This window comes from Orbicella faveolata, unplaced genomic scaffold (genome assembly GCF_042242905.1).
Source record: "Orbicella faveolata isolate gen_17 unplaced genomic scaffold, um_ofav_v1 contig_5, whole genome shotgun sequence".
Taxonomy (NCBI): domain Eukaryota; kingdom Metazoa; phylum Cnidaria; class Anthozoa; order Scleractinia; family Merulinidae; genus Orbicella; species Orbicella faveolata.
Genome location: NW_028301580.1, coordinates 203374 through 226480, shown reverse-complemented (window position 1 = coordinate 226480; position 23107 = coordinate 203374). Strand labels below are relative to the sequence as shown.

General features: G+C 38.4%; 2 protein-coding genes and 1 pseudogene across 2 annotated transcripts; all 3 read right to left on the bottom strand.

The window, feature by feature from the left end:
• Positions 1-343: 343 nt before the first annotated feature.
• On the bottom strand, positions 344-5711 carry LOC149095619 (uncharacterized). The gene is made up of 2 exons (XM_089281841.1): positions 5431-5711; positions 344-2015 (listed from the first exon to the last, which is right to left on the bottom strand). Exons 1-2 carry the CDS (start codon positions 5709-5711, stop codon positions 344-346), a joined length of 1953 nt encoding a protein of 650 aa, XP_089137967.1.
• A 16-nt stretch (positions 5712-5727) lies between these two features.
• Positions 5728-7143, bottom strand: LOC149095618 (uncharacterized; annotated as a pseudogene).
• Positions 7144-11214: 4071 nt separating this feature from the next.
• LOC149095617 (uncharacterized) lies at positions 11215-12256 on the bottom strand. The gene is made up of 2 exons (XM_089281855.1): positions 11601-12256; positions 11215-11504 (listed from the first exon to the last, which is right to left on the bottom strand). The coding sequence occupies exons 1-2, from the start codon at positions 12085-12087 to the stop codon at positions 11260-11262; spliced, it is 732 nt and encodes a 243-aa protein (XP_089137981.1). The 5' UTR covers positions 12088-12256; the 3' UTR covers positions 11215-11259.
• Between the last annotated feature and the right edge of the window lie 10851 nt (positions 12257-23107).

The window sequence follows — 23107 nt, the reverse complement described above, 5'->3', positions numbered from 1 at the left end:
GGGTACTCAATCTTTGTCTGGAACCAATTAACATAAATTCAGTTTTAGTCGCGTTTAAAGTAAGTTTGTTAGAAGTAAGCCATTTGTTTAAATTACGTAGATCGTGATTTAGATTAGACTGTATAGAGCTCAGATCAGCTCCCGCACATGTGATGTGGGTGTCATCAGCATACATCCTAGGCTGACATGATGATAAGCAGTTGGGCAAGTCGTTAATGTAAATAAGAAATAATAGGGGACCTAGGATTGTTCCTTGAGGTACCCCACATTTTAGCGAACAGGTTTGAGAAAGAGAACCATTAACAAGACATCGTTGTGTACGGTTAGTTAAATATGAGTTGAATCAGTCAAGAGCTATTCCTTGAACTCCGTAAAGGTTCATTTTAGTTAAAAGAATTTCATGATCAACAATGTCGAACGCTTTTTTTAAATCGAGAAAAACTACAGCATTAACATTTCCGCGATCGATATTAGACGCCCAACTATCGGTAGCTTCTAATAGAGCAGTAATAGTTGAATGCAATGAGCGAAAGCCCGACTGTTGTTTAGAAATTACGTCCTCTTTAGTTAGAAAGCTATATAGCTGGTCATACACGATCCTTTCGAATGCCTTAGCAATTACTGGAATGATTGAAATTGACCGATAATTATGTAGATCAGATCGCTCACCCTGCTTAAACAACGGAGTAACGCTAGCACATTTCCAATCGTCAGGAAATATACCAGAAGTCAAAGACTTGTTAAAGAGGTCAGATAAAGAGACCGAAATAAGATCAGCACATTCACGGATTAATCTAGCAGAAATGTTATCAAGACCTGTTGCTTTAGATCTAGATAATTTGTTTAGATGAGAAAAAACAATATTACTGCTAGTTGGACAGAAATGGAATGTTTTATTGTTACAAGTGATAAAATTAGTGTAATTCGAATCATCATTTTGACCTATTGGAGGTATTTCATTGGCAAGTCTGGGCCCGATTGCCGAAAAATGGTCATTAAAAGTATCTGAAATTTCACTAGAATTATTGATTACAACGTCATTTACTTTTAGTTCTTTCACAGTCTCATTGCTTTTACGGCGAGATGTAAGTTCATTAATTGTTTGCCAAGTTTTCTTAGAGTTGCTCTCAAATTGCATAAAAGCTTTCGAAAAATAAGATGCCTTAGCAGTTTTGATCCTATTATTTAGTGAGTTTCGCAGCTTTTTATACTTTGCCCAATCGCATGGATCATTTGACTTAACAGCTTTTCTCTTGGCAGCGTCACGATCGCGCATACCTTTCTTCAAGTCTGAGTTGATCCAGGGTGCCTTATGTGATCTTATACGTTTAGTTCTAAATGGAGCATGAATGTTGACAATGCTCAGAAATTTTGCTTTCCAGTCAGCCCACGAAATATTTGGATCATCAGAATTACAGCTCCAGTCTTGTTGAAAGATATCGTTGCGAAATTTTCCACGATTAAAGTTTTGAAAATTTCTGTAAGATATGGTAGAATGCCCCTTTGATGGGAAATCGGGAGATAGTTTACGATAAACATAAATAAGGCTATGATCGCTGATGCCAATATGAGAGACACCGGAGCAGACTACCCTGTCAACATAGTTCGTATAGATTAAGTCAATTAATGTTGATGAGGATTCAGTTATACGGGTCGGTTCAGTGATGAGTTGTTGGAGCCCATATAAATCAGATATTTCACATAAACGACGAGTATTCGTATCATAATGGGGAGAGGCCAAATTGCAGTTAAAATCGCCTACTAAGTAATATTCAAAGCCAAGGGAATCTAATTTACCGACAAGTGATTCATAATACGAAAATGACTCTATCGAGAAACAAGGAGGTCTGTACCAAGTGATTACAAAAAATGGCTTTGAAATGGGTTTACGAATTTCTAGACATAAATTTTCAAGGTTAACTACATTCAAATCAGAACGAACCACAAAATTAATCGAAGTTTCTAAGTAGAAGCACACACCTCCACCATTTCTATCTCTATCACGACGAATTAAGAACGGCTGACTGTTAGGATCGAGAACCGCCGGTCAACGACCCATTTGGCAAATCGCTCATATTTTGCCCAAAGATACCCTTAGGTGACCTAATTCTAAAAATCATATTTCAAGGTTCCAGCAAATTTTTCTTTTTCACAAATTCGCGAAAATTTGAAAGCGCGGTCAACGTGCGGTTTTTCGTGTAACAAAATGACCGAAATAAGGTGCGAGGACGAAGCGCTGGTAAAGTCCTAAAATAAATTCAATTGACTTCAAACTTCACACAAATGTGGAACAACCACTCTAATTTATTCCTCGTTTTAAACTAATCTCAGAGATGTTGATATAGTGGTTTTCCTAACCATTTTAAAAACACCTATGAAGCGTGTGAAATATAACGGCAAAATATAGGTCATGTTTAACAGCATAAAAATGCATCTGGTACCTCACTTTCCGATTATTTTACTTTACAGCCTAGAAATATCATCATTAAACATATATCATGCCAAGTTTCATGCTCGAACTCGCAGTATTTCCCTTTGAGAAAAATGAAAATCTATGTCAATGTGTTGGGCGCAAATAACACAATAATTATACACGAACAAGAGACAAATCAGTTTCAACGGCGAAAGTAAAAGGCCATCATTCATTAAAATCCCGTCAATTCACTGCTATCAGTAGAAACATAATGTCCACTACATAGAAACTGTTTTTAGACGTTTTCGAAACATTGCGCGTTAACTTTGTTTAATTTCCTGTCCGCCGTCATGTCCAGTCTGTCATCGCGTGTATTTCACTAATGTAAACAACACTCTGAATTGTTTTCACGACAAACGCAAGAGATTTCCTGTAACCTTAATGTTTTCGGTTCACCAAAACGCTTTAAGTTCGTTTAGACACAATAATGGGTCAACTTGGAATGCTGTTTAGCATTAAGGACGTTAAAGGACTGTAAATTAATCGAGTTGAAATATCTTGAAGCAAATCAAAATCGCGCCCTTATTCTAATTTGGCAAACAGCCGACCTCCGTTCAAGTTCAAGAAGTCGAGAGGTTAATTCGGCAATGTATTACCGGTACAACAACAAAATCAAACCGAGGTCACAAAAGTGTAAGTTTAAAAGTGTAGTGGCAAGTCCCAAATAAATTTCGCCTATATAAAATGGAAACAAGAAGTGAAACGCTCTGCCCCGAAACAAATAAACAAAATATTAATACGACTAATTTAATCCGAAAATGTTACAGAAAACATACCTAAAAGCCGTCGATTCCCCTCAATACCACTCCACATTGCCTTAAAGAGCCCAATCTTTCTGCTGTAAGAATCAGGGGCCTCAGGAATCTGTTTTTATTGTCACAGCATCAGTTCATTAGAATAAAACAGAGGCCTACCAGGGTAAAGCGTAGGGACAATCTGCAGTCCTTCCACCAGTGGTTCACTATCACTCTTCTGTTAAGCTTTGCGAGTTGACTGACTTGACTCATGGCTCCCGGTCACACCCATCTAGTAGTATGTCACCCCAGTATGGGTCGAAAGAAAACTTGAGATTCTATCAAATACGATTAGCATTACAACGTGACCGATTGCGTGTTGAACAACACTAAATTGCAATGTGCACCAGGCTTTTCCCGTTTAACTGTTTTTCCACCTGTCCACGGTCAATGCAATATGCGCGCCAACAGGTAATTGACTCAGCGGAGCTAAACTCAAAATTATTTAGCTTAGTGATCCCTGTGATACTTCGAGAATCATCTGGTGTGTCAGTGTTGGCGTTAAGAGCTGGAGACCACTTAATCTTCCACGGCATAGAGATATCCGAAATTTCCAGGAGTACCCGCTCCCCCCCCCCCCCCCCTTCCCGACTGTAGCTACAACTAAGAGCCATTCAAGAACAAGAAATAATTGCTCCTGGATAGGTCAGCTTTAAGAAGCGCATTTCAATCTACTGTCACTACTTTAAACTTGTAATCGGTTTATGTAAATTGCGAAATGTTGAACATTTGCGCAAGAGCAGTGAAAGCGTGACTGGGCTGCTCGTACGGTTGTGTGACAACTTTTACTGAGTCTCGAATATCAGCCACGCAGCACGGTTGCCGCTATGATAAAAACAGATTCCTGAGGCCCCTGATTCTTACAGCAGAAAGCTTGGGCTCTTTAAGGCAATGTGGAGTGGTATTGAGGGGAATCGACGGCTTTTAGGTATGTTTTCTGTAACATTTTCGGATTAAATTAGTCGTATTAATATTTTGTTTATTTGTTTCGGGGCAGAGCATTTCACTTCTTGTTTCCATTTTATATAGGCGAAATTTATTTGGGACTTGCCACTACACTTTTAAACTTACACTTTTGATGAGCGCGGTTTGATTTTGTTGTTGTACCGGTAATACATTGCCGAATTAACCTCTCGACTTCTTGAACGGAGGTCGGCTGTTTGCCAAATTAGAATAAGGGCGCGATTTTGATTTGCTTCAAGATATTCCAACTCGATTAATTTACAGTCCTTTAACGTCCTTAATGCTAAACAGCATTCCAAGTTGACCCATTATTGTGTCTTAACGAACTTAAAGCGTTTTGGTGAACCGAAAACATTAAGGTTACAGGAAATCTCTTGCGTCTGTTGTGAAAACCATTCAGAATGTTGTTTACATTAAGGAAATACACGCGATGACAGACTGGACATGACGGCGGACAGGAAATTAAACAAAGTTAATGCGCAATGTTTCGAAAACGTCTAAAAACAGTTTCTATGTAGTGGACATTATGTTTCTACTGATAGCAGTGAATTGACGGGATTTTTATGAATGATGGCCTTTTACTTTCGCCGTTGAAACTGATTTGTCTCTTGTTCGTGTATAATTATTGTGTTATTTGCGCCCAACACATTGACATAGATTTTCATTTTTCTCAAAGGGAAATACTGCGAGTTCGAGCATGAAACTTGGCATGATATATGTTTAATGATGATATTTCTAGGCTGTAAAGTAAAGTAATCGGAAAGTGAGGTATCAGATGCATTTTTATGCTGTTAAACATGACCTATATTTTGCCGTTATTTTTCACACGCTTCATAGGTGTTTTTAAAATGGTTAGGAAAACCACTATATCAACATCTCTGAGATTAGTTTAAAACGAGGAATAAATTAGAGTGGTTGTTCCACATTTGTGTGAAGTTTGAAGTCAATTGAATTTATTTTAAGACTTTACCAGCGCTTCGTCCTCGCACCTTATTTCGGTCATTTTGTTACACGAAAAACCGCACTTTGACCGCGCTTTCAAATTTTCGCGAATTTCTGAAAAATGAAAATTCGCTGGAACCTTGAAATATGATTTTTAGAATTAGGTCACCTAAGGATATCTTTGGGCAAAATATGAGCGATTTGCCAAATGGGTCGTTGACCGGCGGTTCTCGATCCTAACAGTCAGCCATTCTTAATTCATAGCCTGGAATATGGAGCTCACAACTTTTGATAGATTCATCAAGTTTGGTTTCGTTAAGTGAGAGAATATCAATAGAATAATCATCAAGAAGAATTCTAAGTTCATCAATATGCTTTGTAAGACTATTGATATTTAAACCGGCAATTTTAAAACCGCGTCCAGGCGGTAGAGAATAAGAGATATTTGCAAAAGTGGCCGTTGGGGAACAGGTATGATTATTTTCATTAATTGAAACAGGATCCAACAAATTTGTTGAAACATTAGACTCGACATTCATGGAACTCGGGGATCAATTATTCCTTAAAAAAAATTATAAAATTTCTTTGCAACAGTTCGTCACCTTCTTTATTTAAGTGGAGTCCGCCTTTGTTAAGTTCCTTTGAGGTAATGTTTGAGTGGTTTACGTGTTTCCAATCGTTTTGCTTACAAAATTGCTTCAGGCGTCGGTTAACAGCTTTGACTGCATCACCGTAGGCATCGTTCCTTGTTGTTAGTTCAGATACGATTATCTCTGCCTCACACGCACCCTCAATTTCTCTGGCTAAGTTAACAATAGCATCCGCGACGTCATTCGGCGGAGAAGATCTCAAATCATTGGTGCCCACATGCAAACAAATTTGGTCGGGGGATCTTTCAATCGTAGGAATAATGTGTGATTTCATGTCATGAATGTTAGCTCCAGGGAATGGCTTGACAACTACTCGGTGACCCACGGCTTTAGCAACTTTTATACCATGAACATTCTTTATGAGGGAGTCTCCGACAACGACTGTTATCCGCTCGTCATTCTGTGCTGAAGCCTCACTGTCGGTAGGGTTAGGCTTGTTGTTCGTGGAGGTATATTTAGATTTCGTTCGAGTTTAGGATCTTCTTTGTTTCTTGTTAACACCAGTTTTAACAGTTTTCCAGTCATTAGTGTTCTCTTGAGACTCTTGATCCTTAATTTCATCTTGAATTAATGACTTTGAACTAAGCAAATTTGCCGATGATGGCGTATTATCTGAAATGTTCTCTCGGCTTTGTCGGTACAGATCTTTGGAAATAATTGAAGCAACGAGTTTTAAGGAATCTCGCTCCTCTTTTATACGGTCGTAACGTTCGCTCATGGCGGCCATCTGTGTACGTAAATAGTCGTTTTCTTCTTTAAACCTTTTGATCGACGACTCCAAACCTGCTTCAGCAGGACGATCATCCGAGCAGGACATTTTTTGTTTGATGTCACGTATCTCAGATTTTAGATCTTCAATAAGAGGACTGAGACGATGATAACATGGACAATTTCTAACCTCGGGTTGATCATCACTAGTCTTGACAGCCTCGATGTCTTTAGCAACGCTCTTGTTGCTAGCACTCGGGCGAGAGTCTTCGTTCAAAATTGCTGACTTCAGTCTCTCAGACAAAGCGGCTTTTTTCCCTGCTTTAGTTAAACCTCGCATGTCAAGTTCAGACTTGAGTTCTTTAAGGCTAAGGTTTTTAAGTTCTTTTCCTTTTAGGGCCGTTCGAAGTAGTTGTTCGTTGTTACTCGTCCCACCATTGCCAGATTCAACAAGATATTCGCAGGGATGAGTATCTTTCACAAGAAAACTGCCGTCATTCGTTGGATTAGTACATAACATTGAAATATCCGGCAAAGAAGATGACTTTCACAACGTATTCGAGGAAGAAAATGAACTTTCTTTCGGAGCACATGTCAAACGTCTTGCCGCCATTATGCTAAATTTTTACTGAAGTCAGATAATGAAATACTTGTGTCAGAAATGTAAAAAAGTTGGGGGTCACCAACTTCGTTTCAGAGATAAAGTGTGTGGAAAACTACCCTGATTTTGAAAAATTGGCGCACGTAACTCAGCATGGTCTACAGGGGCTTATAGTTAAAAATTTCGAAGGTGAGTCAACGGAGGCAAACGATCTTAGTCATATTTTGTAGAAGTGGGTCTGTTGCGTAAATAATTCGAAATGTTACCAAGGTTTTCACAAAACTTAACCGTTCAAGAGGCATTTGGAACCGTCGCACAGATAAACGAAGAGCTAAAAAGAACGGAATTTGATGGTGCATTTTGCAAAAAATTCAAACTTCTAGTCAATAGATTTTCTTAATTTTTTCGCTAAACATGGAAAATCGGTGGAAAAATGATCCATCAAAAGAAACAAAGGCATCACCGAACTTTCAAGATAGTTAAATTCAGGCAAAGCTATAGCAATGGCCATCTGCCCTATCATTGTTCATTTTATTACTTAGCGCGCGCTCTCATGCATGATATGGCGTGAGAATTTGTGTGCGCAGTAAGGATGCACAGAAACAATTAGCGTGAACGTCCGTTTAAAGGTAAACATCTAAGCTTGGCAAAAGTCAAAGGCTCTAAGTAGAGTTTTGATTGTTCACAATAATCTTCACTTTGCCGAAAAAAAAGGAACTTGCACCGAACTCAAAGAAAATATTGCAGCTAAATTAATACTGCACATGTCAGCTTATATACGCACAGATCGTTCATGATGGCTCAATAGGAATTAGGTAGGACCAGCGAGCGCTATGTGCACGTATACGTAAGTACGTATATCTACGTATATATGTACGTATATGTACGTATATCGAGTTATGGATGCACGTGGGAAGTTTGGAGAGCACAAAAGAAGCGTAAGAGTTGCTCGAGGTGACAGCCGAGAGCAACTCTAGCTTCTTGAGTGCTCTCCAAACTTCCCAAGTGCATCCATAACTCGATATACGCACAGCTAAAAGCATGAACCAATTTTTTTATAACATGGCGACAACAACTTAGGCGGTAATACATGTTTATTTGTGATTGACTGCAAAGTTCTCACAATGCACGGTGAAGAAAAACAAAGGCCATTAGGATCCTAACACGCCACAATCAGATGAGCAACGGTTGAGCGAAAACGCTTAACTTGGTTTCTAAAATTGTCGATGAAAAATTCGCTTCTTCGAGTTAATTATAATGAAAATGTAGGCAGACAAAGTCAAAAATACTGGATGAAAATGTAGACAAACAAAGTCAAAATACTCACGTTTAAGTAAACATCTTAGCTTGGCAAAAGTTAAAGGCTCGAAGTAGAATTTGGATTGTTCTGAATAATCTTCACATTGCGGAAACTTAAACAAAAGGAACTTGCACTAAAGTCGACGGAAATTTTGCAGGTAAATTGAAACTGCACATGACATCTTATCAGACGCACGGCCGTGCTTACGTAGAGATTTTGTTCCTGATGGCTCAATAGAAATTAGATAGGATTACCGCACGGTATGTTATAATTATCTATCTTTTATGAGACCTAAAACTGATCTTCAGTGAGGTATTTACGATCGTAATTTTAGTGGGCTTCAAAATTTGTTTTTTTCTTTTTTTCTTTATTATTTTTTATCTTCTGAGAGATCGTAGAAATATAATACTGTGTTTAACGTGGAACCATTACACCACAAAGACAGCACCGCGACTCGTCTGATAAGTGTAGTTAAGGTGGCCGAACACAGTTTTTGCGCGCACTTTTGCCAATACGATTCAGCGCGCGCACAATGTCTGCAAAAAACAAACATGCCGTCGATTGAGCGATCATTTTATTTACTCAACATCCGCTCTCTGTGTTATTTTTCTCTATAATAGAACGCAGTGTATTGATAGTTCTAATCTTTTATTACAAAGATATGTTAGAAAAGGTAACGATGCAAGGAACCCAGCAGTTCTCAGCTTTTTCGTTGTTACCGAAAGAACTTAGTTAAATGCAGCGCATGAGTAGTAAGTCAAGAAATTACGATTGAATAGAAAATTGCTATCTCGGGAATATGCCTATTTCTCGAGAACCACTCATTAGAATTTCGCGAAATTTGGCACGAAAGTACTTGAGGAAATAAGTAACTGGAGTATTGAAGAAAACTGAACTTTAGGAAAGGAAATTCTAGATATTCCACTAAACCTTCAACAAGGGATAATTAAAGATCCCTCTGTTAAATTATTATCAAAATGTTGTTGACTTGTGAGTATCGTTACAAGCTTGTTGCATGCAAAATATAAAGAAAATCTAATGACTAGATTTTCTACACATACGTCAGCTTAACTATTAAAAAACCAAAGCTTGTGTTGTTTACTTGGTTGCTGCCATTTTTGGCGACCGTGGGAACAAGACTTTTATAGAAAAAGGTGAATCAAACACAGGTATCAAAAACTGTGTTCAGCCACCTTAAGCCATGTTCAGCGGAGTTTGCACTTGGTTGGGTTACAGGTACGCAATACCCAGTGTTGTAATGATTTCTTTTCTTTTTTTTATCTTTTGTTTTTTCTTCCCCATCCAAGGTGATATCAGTCACTGCAGAACTCAGAACTCTGCCTAAAGTCTTTTCTTCTTATTTTCATCTTTTAATTTTCATATTTATTTATTCGAATTTGTCCATATTTATTCAAAGTATCTTATAAATTATAGGGAAACAGATCGTTCGAATTCTTCTCAATTCCCCTGTTCGTTTCTCGCCACAATAATTTTCTTCCGCACCCAACTGGACTTCGCAATAACTCCGATCAGCCGCGGCCATCCTAAAGGAGCTCAATGTTCAATCAACGCTACTAAACTAAACTTTAACGGTCGCCTGGATCACGCCAGCAACTAACGGCAACCCCAACTAACAACGGCAACCAATAAACAATGTCCTAGAATAGATTTTTTAACGACCAAACAACGGCAGTTACCACATCAATTAAAGTGTTTCGTAGCAACCAGCACGCCACTACAAGTCAAAATATCTCGTCGTGTAGCTTAACTACAGCACCACACAACAGCCGTTCGCAGGACAACTATCTATACCAAAACAAAACGATCTGACCTGACCTTCAGCTGACTTTGGTCGTGCTTCGATCCCACTTCTGACACCAACTGCAACGCGCGCGAGCGACAACAACTTCCAATCAAAAAGTCCAACAGCCAACGGTTTAATTACTCGACATCCTCACGTTCAGCTTGCTTGTACACGGCAAGTCTACTCACACACACCGGCTACTACATAACGTGATTCTCTTATATGTCCTGTATTACGAGTACATTGCGCATTCTGTACTCGCCATATAACCGTCTCTTAGCCTTAGAACTTGTGCGGGCATACATTCAAATACAACCGCTATACATCTGAGCACGCGCACTTTAGTTCGTGCAACCACTATATCAATTTCATTACAGTATATTAAAATTTTATCTCCATGTGATAATCACAAAAGTACCTATTTCTCACAGTCATTTTTATTCCAAGTATGTCCAAGGTGCGGGGCAGGGGCATTTGATAAACTGAAAATTTAAATGTCAAATGCATAGGGGAGGGGGGTGTCTGGGAGGGATTTTGAAGTAAATAACAACAAATAACAACAGCAGATTTGTTGCAGCTCAAATGAAAAGGTACCCTTCGTGTTGTTCTGGGAAATGGCACCATCGCTCCATTTTCTAGGCAGTTAACATAGTGTTGCCGCATAGATCCTTGATCATACCTTAGATGGACAGGGTCCAAACCATGATCAGTTGCAAAGGCCAGTGAAAATGAGCCACAGTCATTGGCACCCACTTGTCTCTGGACCTTGTCTTTAATGAAATTGACTGTAGAAACGGGATATATCAGCATACGACAAGCGTGTCCTACTGGAATTAAATTGGGCTTTTGATACATGCTACCAAAGATTTTGACTGTTCCAGTGCCAGGTGTTGTTGCAATTGTACTAAGGCACACCAAGTCAGACACTGTGTTCAGAATCTGTACGAACTCTGATGTTAAGGCACAACAAGTGAACCTCTTATTGCTGGATCATGACGGCCATCTACGTAAGGACAATCTCTCTTTAGAAGCAGTGCCCTACATGGATTTCTGAATCAGCAAGCCAGTGGTTCTCTTTTACGATGCTTGCTTTGCTTTCAGGGTAGAGAAGAAGTTTATTATCAGGATCATCAGGACTGCAGTTTTCAATTTTGACCCATGAACGAGGATCAGGAGAATTATCGTCTATAATAATAGAACTGGCTGTGCTGGAAGGGACAGAGCTTGGAGCAGCTAGTGGTACTGAAGTGGGCGTTGCTGGTGCTACTGTAGTAGGAGTAGTTGGTGGTACTGCAGTGGGAGTAGCTGGTGGTACTGCAGTGGGAGTAGCTGGTGGTACTGCAGTGGGAGTAGCTGGTGCTACTGCAGTGGGAGTAGCTGGTGGTGCTGAAGTGGGAGTAGCGGTTGGTGCTGCGGTGGGAGTAGCTGGTGGTACTGCAGTGGGAGTAACTGGTGGTACTGAAGTGGGAGTAGCTGGTGGTACTGCAGTGGGAACAGCTCGTGGTACTACAGTGGGAGTAGCTGGTGGTACTGCAGTGCGAGTGGCTGGTAATACTGCAGTGCAGTGGGTGTCGGGGTCTCCTGTAGGTTGGCTCTGCGGTTTTGGAGCAGCTTGAACGCCAGGGTTAACATTAGGTTTAGTACATGTAGTGGATTCAGCTTCCAGTACCCCAGTGGGAGTAGTTGAATTTGGTACAGGGTTAGGATCAGATGTAACTGGATCAGCTTTGTAATCTAAATCCATTGATACAGTTTCACTTTCAATAACACATTCACTCACACCCTTTTTGCCACGCTTAGGGACGGGTTGTCCTGCTGTCGCATCAACATTAACTTTAAACTTTCTTTTCATTATCTCGGCCCTTTCACCATGCCGTCCAGATAACGGGTTTCGGCTTTTCGCTGTTGGGATCTCCTTAAAGCTACTTGAACTTCCTGACTTGGAAGTATACTCGACTTTGATGTACTCGACTTCGATGTACTCGACTCGGATGTACTTGACTTGGATGTACTTGACTTGGAAGTACCCTTAGTTGGCGGCTTTTCTAAGACCAGGCCTTCTTCCTTCTGGGCAGCATTGCTCAAGATATTAATACAATCATGTACAAGGCTGCACAATTCCTTCAAGCTTTCAGTGTCATCCACACTGATGTGAGTTAATGATATGACTTCTTTTGTGGCTTCTTTGCACTTTGTGTTCCACGTTTTACGTGATTTCAGTTTATCGGGAAGTTTTGAAGGCTCTTCATCGAAAATCACATTTGAGCCATGAACCTTGTTTTCCGGTATCGTATCTTCCGTTTCCTCTCCCTCATCAATTTTAGCAATTGGCTCTTTACGAAACACGACATGTTCCAAAGTTAACAAAGGAGATTCTCTGCAATGCGCAGGGAATTTGTCAAATCCCCAACCTTTCAAATACCTAAACACAGCTGAGAAAAGCTTTCAAGGAAGGCGGTGCTTCTCCCAATCAACGCATTCACAATGTGGCATTCTTTCATCGTCACCAAACGACAAGCAATACCAGCAACCCTGGGTGTTGGGATCCAAGCTTCTAACTTTAAATGTGCCTCGTTCTTCATCTCTCACTTGAATGCATTCTTGCCCTATCTCGACAGCTGAAGACAGCCTATCCAAGTAGTTATTGATAAGCGAGGGAGGACGGGCGTGGAGATAATGAGGCACATCAGCATTTTACTGGTGGTACTGACTGGAAGTCTAACATTGTTTTCGACATATCTGTTGCGAGTAAAACTACAGAAACGAATTTTTTTCTGAAACTCGAGGTAAATTTATTTAACCCAGCCGACACATAAATGAGTAATCATTAACTAATTGATAATCAATCAATCCTTAAATCAATGACAGGTCACTGGCTAATCAATTTATTATTCGTTTCTATCAGTTATTACTGATGCCACTTGTACTAATGTTTTTGATATATGCGCCTAAAAGGTGAAAACTGCTGGAGGTGATTACCCTCAGACCGTTGCTGAACAGAACTTCTTTTTCAAAGCTCTTGTACGGCCCGCCAATGGTTAAAACGCTAATTTCCCATTACTTGTTTTTTGTTACCGTGGAGGGAAAATAAGAGGTGGTTTGACCTCTGGAATGACCCAGTGAACAAAACAGAAGAGGCAATTTCGAAAAAAAAAAATTGTGGGCCGGGATTCTTACTTACAGGCGTACGGACACAAGCAACTTAAACGACGTGATATTACAGACTGATATTATGACCTTTAACTAGTGTATTGCCTGTCGCAGCTTTCTGGGAGAAACTCCTATATCAGAATGCTTAGCATGGTACTCAAGGAAGAGTTCTGTCTTCCCAACAAATCAGTCTGATTTAAAACCCAAGTTTTGGCGTTCGGAGCCATTGTTGGTGTTGACATTGAGAAGTATTCTGTCTTTGCGGTATGCCCAAACCCAGCGCTGAAAAACAGAAACAAAAAGAATGAGTATAAACCTGGTGTAGTTTTGTTGTAGCGGATTACGCGTAGAATGTGATGAGAAACAAAACGCCACAGGCATGTAGTTCTTATTTTAGCGCATGCCTTACTAGGTAGTCCAGTTTATAGGAACCAGTTTGAACCCAGGAGTATCAGTAGTTCATCTAGGGTGATCATCCAGATGATGGTTTGTCTGGAAAGGAACTGTTATCATCTTCAGAGTCAAGTGAGTCGCTTGACTCTGAAAAAGACTTCCGCTTAGTATGTCGAGACATAAGTCACCAACGACAGTTCTTTTCAGAACTAACATTACCCGGTAGTCATACATATCACTTTGAATAAATTCCGTTTTCCGACTTGTCTTGAATCTGGAAAATGTTCAAGAGATATACCCTTAAAAATGAAACAATGAATTCAGGTCGCCAGAGGTAAACTTACACTAACAAACAGTGGGGAAAAATTGTATTGTACAACGGACAATGGAGTTAAATGGGCCTCGTATTGTCTCAGCCTAGTTTTTTCAAACCTTTTTCTAAAGAGAGACTGTCCCCAAAGTTCTTCGTCGTCTTTACGTAGCTGCACCTTCTCCTCGACCACCTCAACTGTGCTTGCACGGGCAATCCTTCTCATTGCAGCTAGGGCTTTCGTCTTTAAATGGCTCATTCCGTTGCTGATTTTTGACAGGCAACGCTCCTACGCTTGCTTTCTATGAAAGTCACATATGTAGACCAGACATTCTAATAAAAGAGAATTAGTTTTATTGTCAAATATAAGGCAGTCTCGATCAACACGTCGATCTACACATTATTGCAATTGCGGGCATGCGCTGAACTGTTTTTCTTCTGTATGTGCTGTTCCTAAGCTATTTTATGACCGGGAATGTTCCTAAAGTATATTTCGACAAACAACAAGAACAAAACAATCAAACAAAAAACCCACGATATTACCAATTTCCTCTCATGTCAAAGGTACCTGGGAAAAGATCTTCCACTGCCGAAATTTCTTCTTCAGCATAATCAACCATGAAGAGTTTTGGAGCCCAATCAGGATTCCATTTCTTAATGAGAGACAAATCCTCTTTAGCAGCATTAGAGGTCTCCGATTGTGTTACAAACGAAGCTACGACTTTGTATTCCATATTCGTCTTTACAACGGGGAAATAGAAGGGCAGAGAATATTTTGTTGTCCTATAGGTGGCATGTAAAAGGGAGAGCTCATTCCCATATCTGTTAAGGAGACGTCGTTGCCAGCTCGTCTTGTGGACGAATAGCAGGCTTTATTCGAGGTGCCATCGTCCACTATCATTTCCTCCAGATCGTCCTCTTCAAGTTCGCCCTCTTCAACACTGTCTTCACTGTCCGCAGCGGCATCCTTGAATTCTGGGTCAACATAGGAACGAAATTCGAAAATCACCCTTGTTTTCAGCTCGCCAAACTTTGATTTTTTCAATGAGGTTCGCCTGGTCAACCTTTGCCAAACGCTATTTGATAACTGCATTGTACATGCGATTTTTTAGGGTACTCTTGCTGGGGCAGAAGCGTTTATTAGACTTAAGGGGAGGTGTGCTTCACGGAAATAGACTATTCTTTAAATACACATGGATGTAAAGTTTCATCTCGTTTACATCTCGGACACCATTCCCGGAGAGAGCTTGTATTCTTTCCATTATTCTTGGGTCGATTCTTTGAGATATTCCAGCCACCTGTAACCCAAAAGCAGAATTTTGTTCACTCCAGGCATCATTTTGTCTCGTGTATTCTGTAACAAAATGTAGCGGTCGGGCGATAGCCGTTTACTTGTTTTGGCCTTTAACAAACAGACATACCTGTCCTAAAAATGATCAGCATGGTAGGAATCCCGTGGAAATTCAATATATACCCGCTTTTCTCCCCTTGCCTTTCCATTTGTAATGTCATCCCTGAGTTGCTCAGAGGCCCTTTTTCTTCTTTTCTCCGTGTTTTCTGAGATCTTTACACAGAAAGAAAAAAAGTACAAACAAATTGTGATTGCCTTCACGTGATAAAGGATCCCTACGAACCTTATGCAAAAATGGCTGCCATTGACTTCTGTTATCTGGTCAAGTTTCTACAAGCACTCACCGGGTAACATCAAAAGGAAGTGGCATAACACACTTTATTTTTTCTCAAGCATCTGAGCGGGCCGGAATCCTAAATCCTCGAATTTGATTGGCTAATCATACGCACGTGACCGGTCCAGCTTTTTACGATACGGCCCAGGGGCCGGATTTTTTCCCGCTGCTTAAATCTCGCTCCTAAAAGTTAGCGGTAATCGTCAATCTTTTGCCTTTTTTGCACATCCATAGACGATTAGTCAACGCCAGTTTATCTCTGTTCACTTTAAAATGGGAAGGAAAGTCACTGTAAATTCAATTGAGTGTTTTGAAGTTGTGAGAGTCTGCTTAATTGTTTGTAGCTTGGCGCTGTAATGGTGCGTAATCCTTTGTTTCTCTCGCCGTAAAATTTGAGTCAATTTCAGTCGAGTTTACCTCTCTGATCGTTGCTGTAATTAGAAGAATTGCTGTGGAATACACTTAACGAATTTCCTCGCCTTCTGCTATTCAATTTACGGTAGAAAAGTGACGAAGTGATTTCAAAAGCAACGACTGACAGAAATTGTTTCTGTAGTAAAACTTCAAACTTTGCACGGAATTTCACACCGGAAAAGCAATTTTGGAGAACTTAACTGGTGAAATAAATGCAACTAATACAAAGTAGTTCGAAAAAAATCTGTTTTTTAATAAATCTTTCTTTGTCTACTATCTGAATTACTCGCTTGTTGCCGAGATTTTTTACAAATCGTTAGTAGACCGCCCGCATCCCGATTCAATGACAAGAGTTGCGTAAACAAACACATTTGTAATCTGTAAAACCAATTTACTGCAGGAAAAAAAAATAAACATGTTATTTACCGGCTTGCGGTCGGTTCGTATGGTGAAAAACTGTGACCTCGGGCTTCAAAATGCTGCCTCGGTCACAGTTTTTCACCATACGGACCTCCCAGCTGGCAAATAACATATATACACTGAAACATTTCGGTACGTGTTTAAAGATGGTAAAGCTGTGAGTTATCTAAATTTACAAGATTTGTATGGAAAAAATCACCACGGCCTGTCTAGCCTCATTTTTACGATTTTTAGATAATACATGTCCCTGTAATTTACTCTAGTACCTAGAAAGGAATGTAGCTTTAAAACTCCACACAGCGATTCCTTGACTTGATCTTTGCGGTGAAGTTCTTTATTCATGTTAACAAACGCCTCTTTTTCAGGGACAAAAAATAACTGAGGCCTTTTTTCATTGTGTGTTACCAGTTACACAAGTTTACCGACCTACATCGTACGAGAGGTGAACTAAAGTTCACTTAAGTTTAAAGGGGCTATCTCACGGGTGCATCTTGATAAAGCTGGCTAATATTTGTAAATTTGTCGTTCTGTTATCTACCAACCTTCATCAGCTTTACCCATCATTGGTAATTAGTTGTCAAATCAGTGGTGGTTTCTTTCCTCAAAAAAACCACTTCTTCGGGACGCATCGTCTGACGTCATTGTTTTGAATATTTAGTGAGGTCCTTTCGAGTCATACCTTTTAACCGCGACCAAAACGTTGAGTACATATCTTAATGAATACGTCACATGCTCAAAATCTTGAGCATGTGACGTAATCCTTCTTCTTTTAACCCTTTGACGCCCAAGTAGCCATATATTGCCACTTAATGGTCGTGCTCCTTGTACTGCCATTGACGTCATCAATTTAAATGTCACCAGATATCCTTGATAAGCAAATGGTAAAGCTAGGATAGATCTACCGGCGCAACAGTCGTTTTTTGAAATCGATGACATTTTGACGTAGCAAATTGAAAAACAACGTTATCGGTTTTGGTGCCTATAATTATACGTATAATTGATCAAGGTCCCATTTCCAGGCTTTGCCCATAATTAACACCCAACTTTTTAGGACAGCCCGAAAGAATGTGAGACGGAAAGGGTAGCGAGAGTGAAAGGGCCAAGAAAAAGGAAAGGAAAAAGGTCAGAAAAAATTTCGGAACAGGCAATCGCAAAAAAGTCCAAATTTTGGCTGATGCGCATGCACCAAATTGAAATATTCTACATATTTGGCCCTAATCTTGGGAAATCTCTCCGTTCGGGAAAAAATAGCTTTTTCGGTAAAATTAAGGCCCATTTAGCGTCATGGCAGCTAAAAAACTGATTTAAGGCTTAAAAACGACATTTTCCTGGTGTACCTTTTGGCTTGAAAGGGTTATCCTAGTTCCCAGGCTTTCTCTCCTCTACCTCTTATAACGACAAGTGAGGCACAGGAGAGAGAGCCTGGAAACGTGGCTGATTTCCTGTGACAAATGGCTAACTCTCGAAAAGTCGGCTTCAGAAACACGTTACCGTGGTTACTTTACGATCTTTACCACTTAAGCTTAATCAGCTTAGTGTTTAACTTGCACGCCGACGCACCACAACACTGGCTTTAGAAACTCGTTACAGTGTTACAACTTTTCGTTTTGCGGACTGGTGCGAAACACATCTGCAGACCCAAACTTTCGAAATGAGACTTTTAATTGCATAAATACACTTTAAAAAACGAAATGCTAGTTTAAAACAGACGTTTCCTTTGGTTAGAAGCTCGGAAACCAAACTCATCCAATGAAAATATTTGTACACAGCCATGAAAATATTTGTAAACAAACAGCATAGCAATGTAAAATATTTCCATAGCGTTCATGAGCCAAACAGAGACTTGAGAAATTTGTCATATACAAGTCTTCTCTTCGATATGTAGATGTTTTGTCTTAAAAATAAATAGTGTTTTTCCTGTTTTGAGCTTAACCAGTATTGCCGAAATTAGTGGGCCTTACAAGTCTTTTATGAAATCAAAACAGGTTTTAACTGAATTAGTGAAGTCCAGCTCATAAATCATCGAATTAAGCGTGTAAAGACTTTAACTTGTGGGAAGTTTACAGATATTATTTCAATTAATAAAAATTCAAAAGATTCCAGTTAGCAACAGCTAAGCAAGCAGCCAGGAAGTCCCATTTATGCTGTGAGGGCCAGGCTCCCAAGCACACCAAGAAAAAAGGTGGTTAGGTAGCCGCTGACCTGGGCGGAGCCTCCTCGGAGACCTTTACCTAAATAAAGAAAAAAAAACGAAAATCAGACATGAAAAAATTTTGTGACTCCTCTTAGTTCTTAGTAATCCAGTGTCAGAATAGAGTATTACAACAAAAATTTGAGTTGAGAGAACTAAAAAAGTTTTCACATAATTTGCAGACGTCCCGTTTCTCGAAAGTCCTGGAATCTTTTTTCGGGCCCGCAAAGCCATTTTTAATTAATCTGTATCTAAAAACAGAGAGATCCACGGGAAAAGTTGAAAATTTACAGAGTATGTAAATAACATGTAATTAACATGTAAATAATCCAAAAGAGACCGTAAAGAATAATTTACATGATTTTTCTCTTTTACATGTTTTTGAGGCTCCAAACAACATGTACATTTTCAAGTCAAACATGTAAATGATGGAGAAAACACTGTAAATTTTTTAAAGCAAAGGGCTAAGATCATGTAAATGACATGTAAACTGTTCCTGCAAATGCTTTAAATAGCCTGTAAATTTCTTGTGAAATAACTTTTTTTTGTAAATTTAATACAGAGAGGTTGCCAAAATACTTTAAATAGCATGTAAATCAAAAAGGGAACCTGTAAATAACATGGAAATCCAAAAAGGAAGCGTGTAAATAACATGTAAATTGAAAAAGGGAACCTATAAATAATATGAAAATGGAAAAAGGTAGCCTGTAAAGAACATGTAAATTGAAAAAGGGAACCTGCAAATAACATGTAAATTGAGAAAGGGAGCTTGTAAATAATATGAAAATGGAAAAAGGGAGCCTGAGAATAACATGGAAATCAAAAAAGGGAGCCTGTAAATAACATGGAAATTGAAAAAGGAGCCTGTAAATAGCATGTACATCGAAAAACGAAGGCAGAAACCCTTATCGATAAATGACTTGAAGAAAAATGCATGGAATGTACTGTTATACTGTAATCAAATCTGTGGATCTTAATGATAATAGTAGAAAATATACAAATACAGAATAAGAAATTTCTTGCAATAAGTAAAAACTCGATAAAATTCAAATAGTTTTTATAAGTCATGAATAAGGTTTACAATGTATATTGTAACAAATAAAACATGTTTCTTTTTCTTTCTATCCATAACAAGATGACTTAAATGTAATTTTGTGCATGGCCAAAAAATTTCAAAATACCATGACTGAGCTCCTTTGACTGAATTCAAGCACTTTTCAAGAAGACTAAAGTTTAAGACCTTTTTTAGATTGTGCGAAACCATGTCAAGTTCAGCTCTATCCAATTTGTAAATGATAAAATGATTAAGAACTATACTGATGTCAGCTACAACTAGTAAAAATTTTGCAATTTATGCGTATTACTAAATTAAAATTGTTTGCGAATGGATAACTGTCTTAAATATATACTAAATTCACAAAGTCAAATGTAACAAAATGATAATAACTTTGTCATAAAATGAATGAATAAACTGTTTTTTCTTACTAATTATTGTAGGATTAAATTAGCCTTGATTATTTTTATGAAAAATGTGGGGGGCACGATGGCCTCATAGTTAATGCGCTCAACTCAGGATCGAGCGATCCGAACTCAAGTCCTAACCAGAGCATTCTCTTGTGTTCTTGGGCATGACACTCTGACAGTGCCTCTCCACCCAGGTGTATAAATGGCGAATTTAATGTTGGGGTAATCCTGCGATGGACTAGCATCTCATCCAGGGGGGAGTAGAAATACTCCTAGTCACTTCATGCGACAGAAAGCAGGATAAGCCCAAGGCTGTTAGGCCACGTGGCTCCTATACAGACTTTACCTTTACTTGATTATAAAAATTAGTACCATGTATGTGTGAAGTATTGATCAACTTTTTTCATAGAGTGAATTGTTATTTTGAAATAACAGAAAATAGGAAAAAAAAAAACGTTTACCACAAGATAGAGATTGACATTTTAAACTCACCATAAAACCTTGATGCCAAAGGCATACTATATTGCATAACATAAACTAAGGCTTCAGACATCTTTTAGGCTATGTTTATAAAGTCACAGTTTCCTCTTTTTTCCCAAAAATGTATGGAATCCAAACAGTACAAACATTTACTGTAAACAGTATTCAGACTGGTGAAGATGTAAAATTTTACTTGCTGTTTTTGTGATAAAATGTAAAAAAAAAACACAAAAAAACCACAATTTATAGGGGTCTGTTGAAATGGAAAGGCCTATCTAGTACCATAGTTCCCATCACGCAACATAAGTTAATAAATTATTGTTCTGGTACTACATGTATGTAAACATAGCCTTTCCTTTCTATGATGAAACCTTAGAGCTGCTGTATCAAACAATAAGTGTCAATCTAATAATCTAAGATATTTAAATTTAACGCTATTTCACTAACACAGGTAGGTGATATTTCGAAGCATTAAAAATAATGTTTAAAGTGGTTGAGTTTATGCCATAAAGCTGCCAGAGCATATTAAAGTGTTAAAGGTCACTATGTTACAGTATAATGCACCAGGGTTCAGTTTCTCGAAGGTCCCAAAACGTTTTCGCATCCGTAAAGAGATAGTAAAATATCACATCTTATAATTACAGAGCTTTTTATTCGCCTAAAGATGAGTATTTTTTAACTCACTGCTGGAGGTAAATGGAATATAAACGTGAAATATATATATATATATATATATATATATATATATATATATATATATATATATGTCTGGATTTATGAAAACCGTGCTAATTTCAACACAACCACCCTGACACTTTTCCAAGAAAATACACAGTCTTTTTCACTCGATCAACCACAGGCACTCTGTCAACACACAGCCTACTCACCCACCTTGCTTGTGTCTGGCTGGCTGGCTGCCAGCCCCTAAGACTACAGGGCATTGCCGGCCAAGGCTGTCCTGCAAAGAAAATGAGCAGTTTTAATGAACAGGTGCACAGTGCAACACAATGTATTTTCTTAGCTGGAAATTAATGTTATCATTATAAAATTAACAAATTTTGTGTGTTTTGAACTTGAAATACAAAGGATGAGTGTTTCTCAGTTTTCTTTTACACTCAAGTTTATTTTGTTTCTTTTTGCTGCTTCTATTAAAGTTTCTTGTATGTATGGCCCATTCCACATGAGAATAAAGGAAAGGACCATTTTAAAAATACCTTATTCTAGGATTTTAAGTCCATAGCCAAAATGCACAAGGACTGCTGTTTTAAAAATCATCATGCATTACTGAGGGGTTGGGGGGGGGGGGGGCTCCCCAAACTAAGGGACTACTAATAGACTCCTTGTATTTTGGCATTATGGATGCAATAATCTTTTAACCATAAGTCAAACAACTGAGTTTAGTACACATTAAATGTAATATTAAATGTCCAGGTTAGAACCAAAGTATTTTCATCTTACTTATTCTTAAAGAAATGTGTAACTGCCAAAAATTTTGTCATGGATGTCAAGTAAAGTATTCCCTGTAATTTAGAGCAATTTGTTTTTTCTCATGGCTTGTATCTAAGTCCGATATAAAAATAACATACTAGATGTTTTTTTTTATTACTTGACCAAGTAACATACATCTGTGGCAACAAAACTTATCAGTTCCAAAAGGTCACTCAAAAAACTTGCCGTTAAATTTGTCATGAATGTTACATTCATGGATGTAATATATCATGAACAACAGTAAATGCAAGAGGCTTCGTAATAATTGCCCAAAAAGCTTGGTTCTAAAAGTTAGTTTTTTGTTCAACAAAAAATTAGGACTTAGAACTCGAGCAATTACCGTTGAATTAATAATAATAATAATAATAATAATAAGTAGAATAATAATAATAGCAACAACACAATAATATACATGTAATAGTCAACAAAATGTCAAAGTATGAAGACATGATTGATCATCACAGTAATTAGCGTAAGTTTTTTTCCTCTTTTGAAGTGAACACAACAAATGGTCATTATAGCTCTGTGATTAAAATTTAATGTCATTGAATATAAGACTTGTGTTTGTCTCTTAAGTTTAAGAATTTGGAACTGAACAAAGGTTATTAATCTGAAACCATGCAAACATACTCTCAACAAAAGACCTAGTAACTTATTATCCATTCTAGATCAAATTAGCTATGTTCAAAAAGAGCTTGAAACAATGCAGTTTTTTAGAAAAACCTTTTCTAATAATAATAATAATAGTAATAATAATAACAATAATAATAACAATAATAATAATAATAATAATAATAATAATAATAATAATAATAAGGGCCTGTTTACAAGGAGGGAGAGTTACCCTAGCGAGCGGGTTAAACCTAACTGCAAGGCA

Coding starts and splice junctions, on each gene's coding strand:
- LOC149095617 (XM_089281855.1), bottom strand. CDS start 12,087: ATGAAAAGAAAGTTTAAAGTTAATGTTGATGCGACAGCAGGACAACCC. Junction 11,505..11,600: donor ACCACCAGCTACTCCCACTG/CAGTAGCACCAG, acceptor CTACTCCTACTA/CAGTAGCACCAGCAACGCCC.
- LOC149095619 (XM_089281841.1), bottom strand. CDS start 5,711: ATGAATGTCGAGTCTAATGTTTCAACAAATTTGTTGGATCCTGTTTCA. Junction 2,016..5,430: donor CTCCATATTCCAGGCTATGA/ATTAAGAATGGC, acceptor CAGTCAGCCGTT/CTTAATTCGTCGTGATAGAG.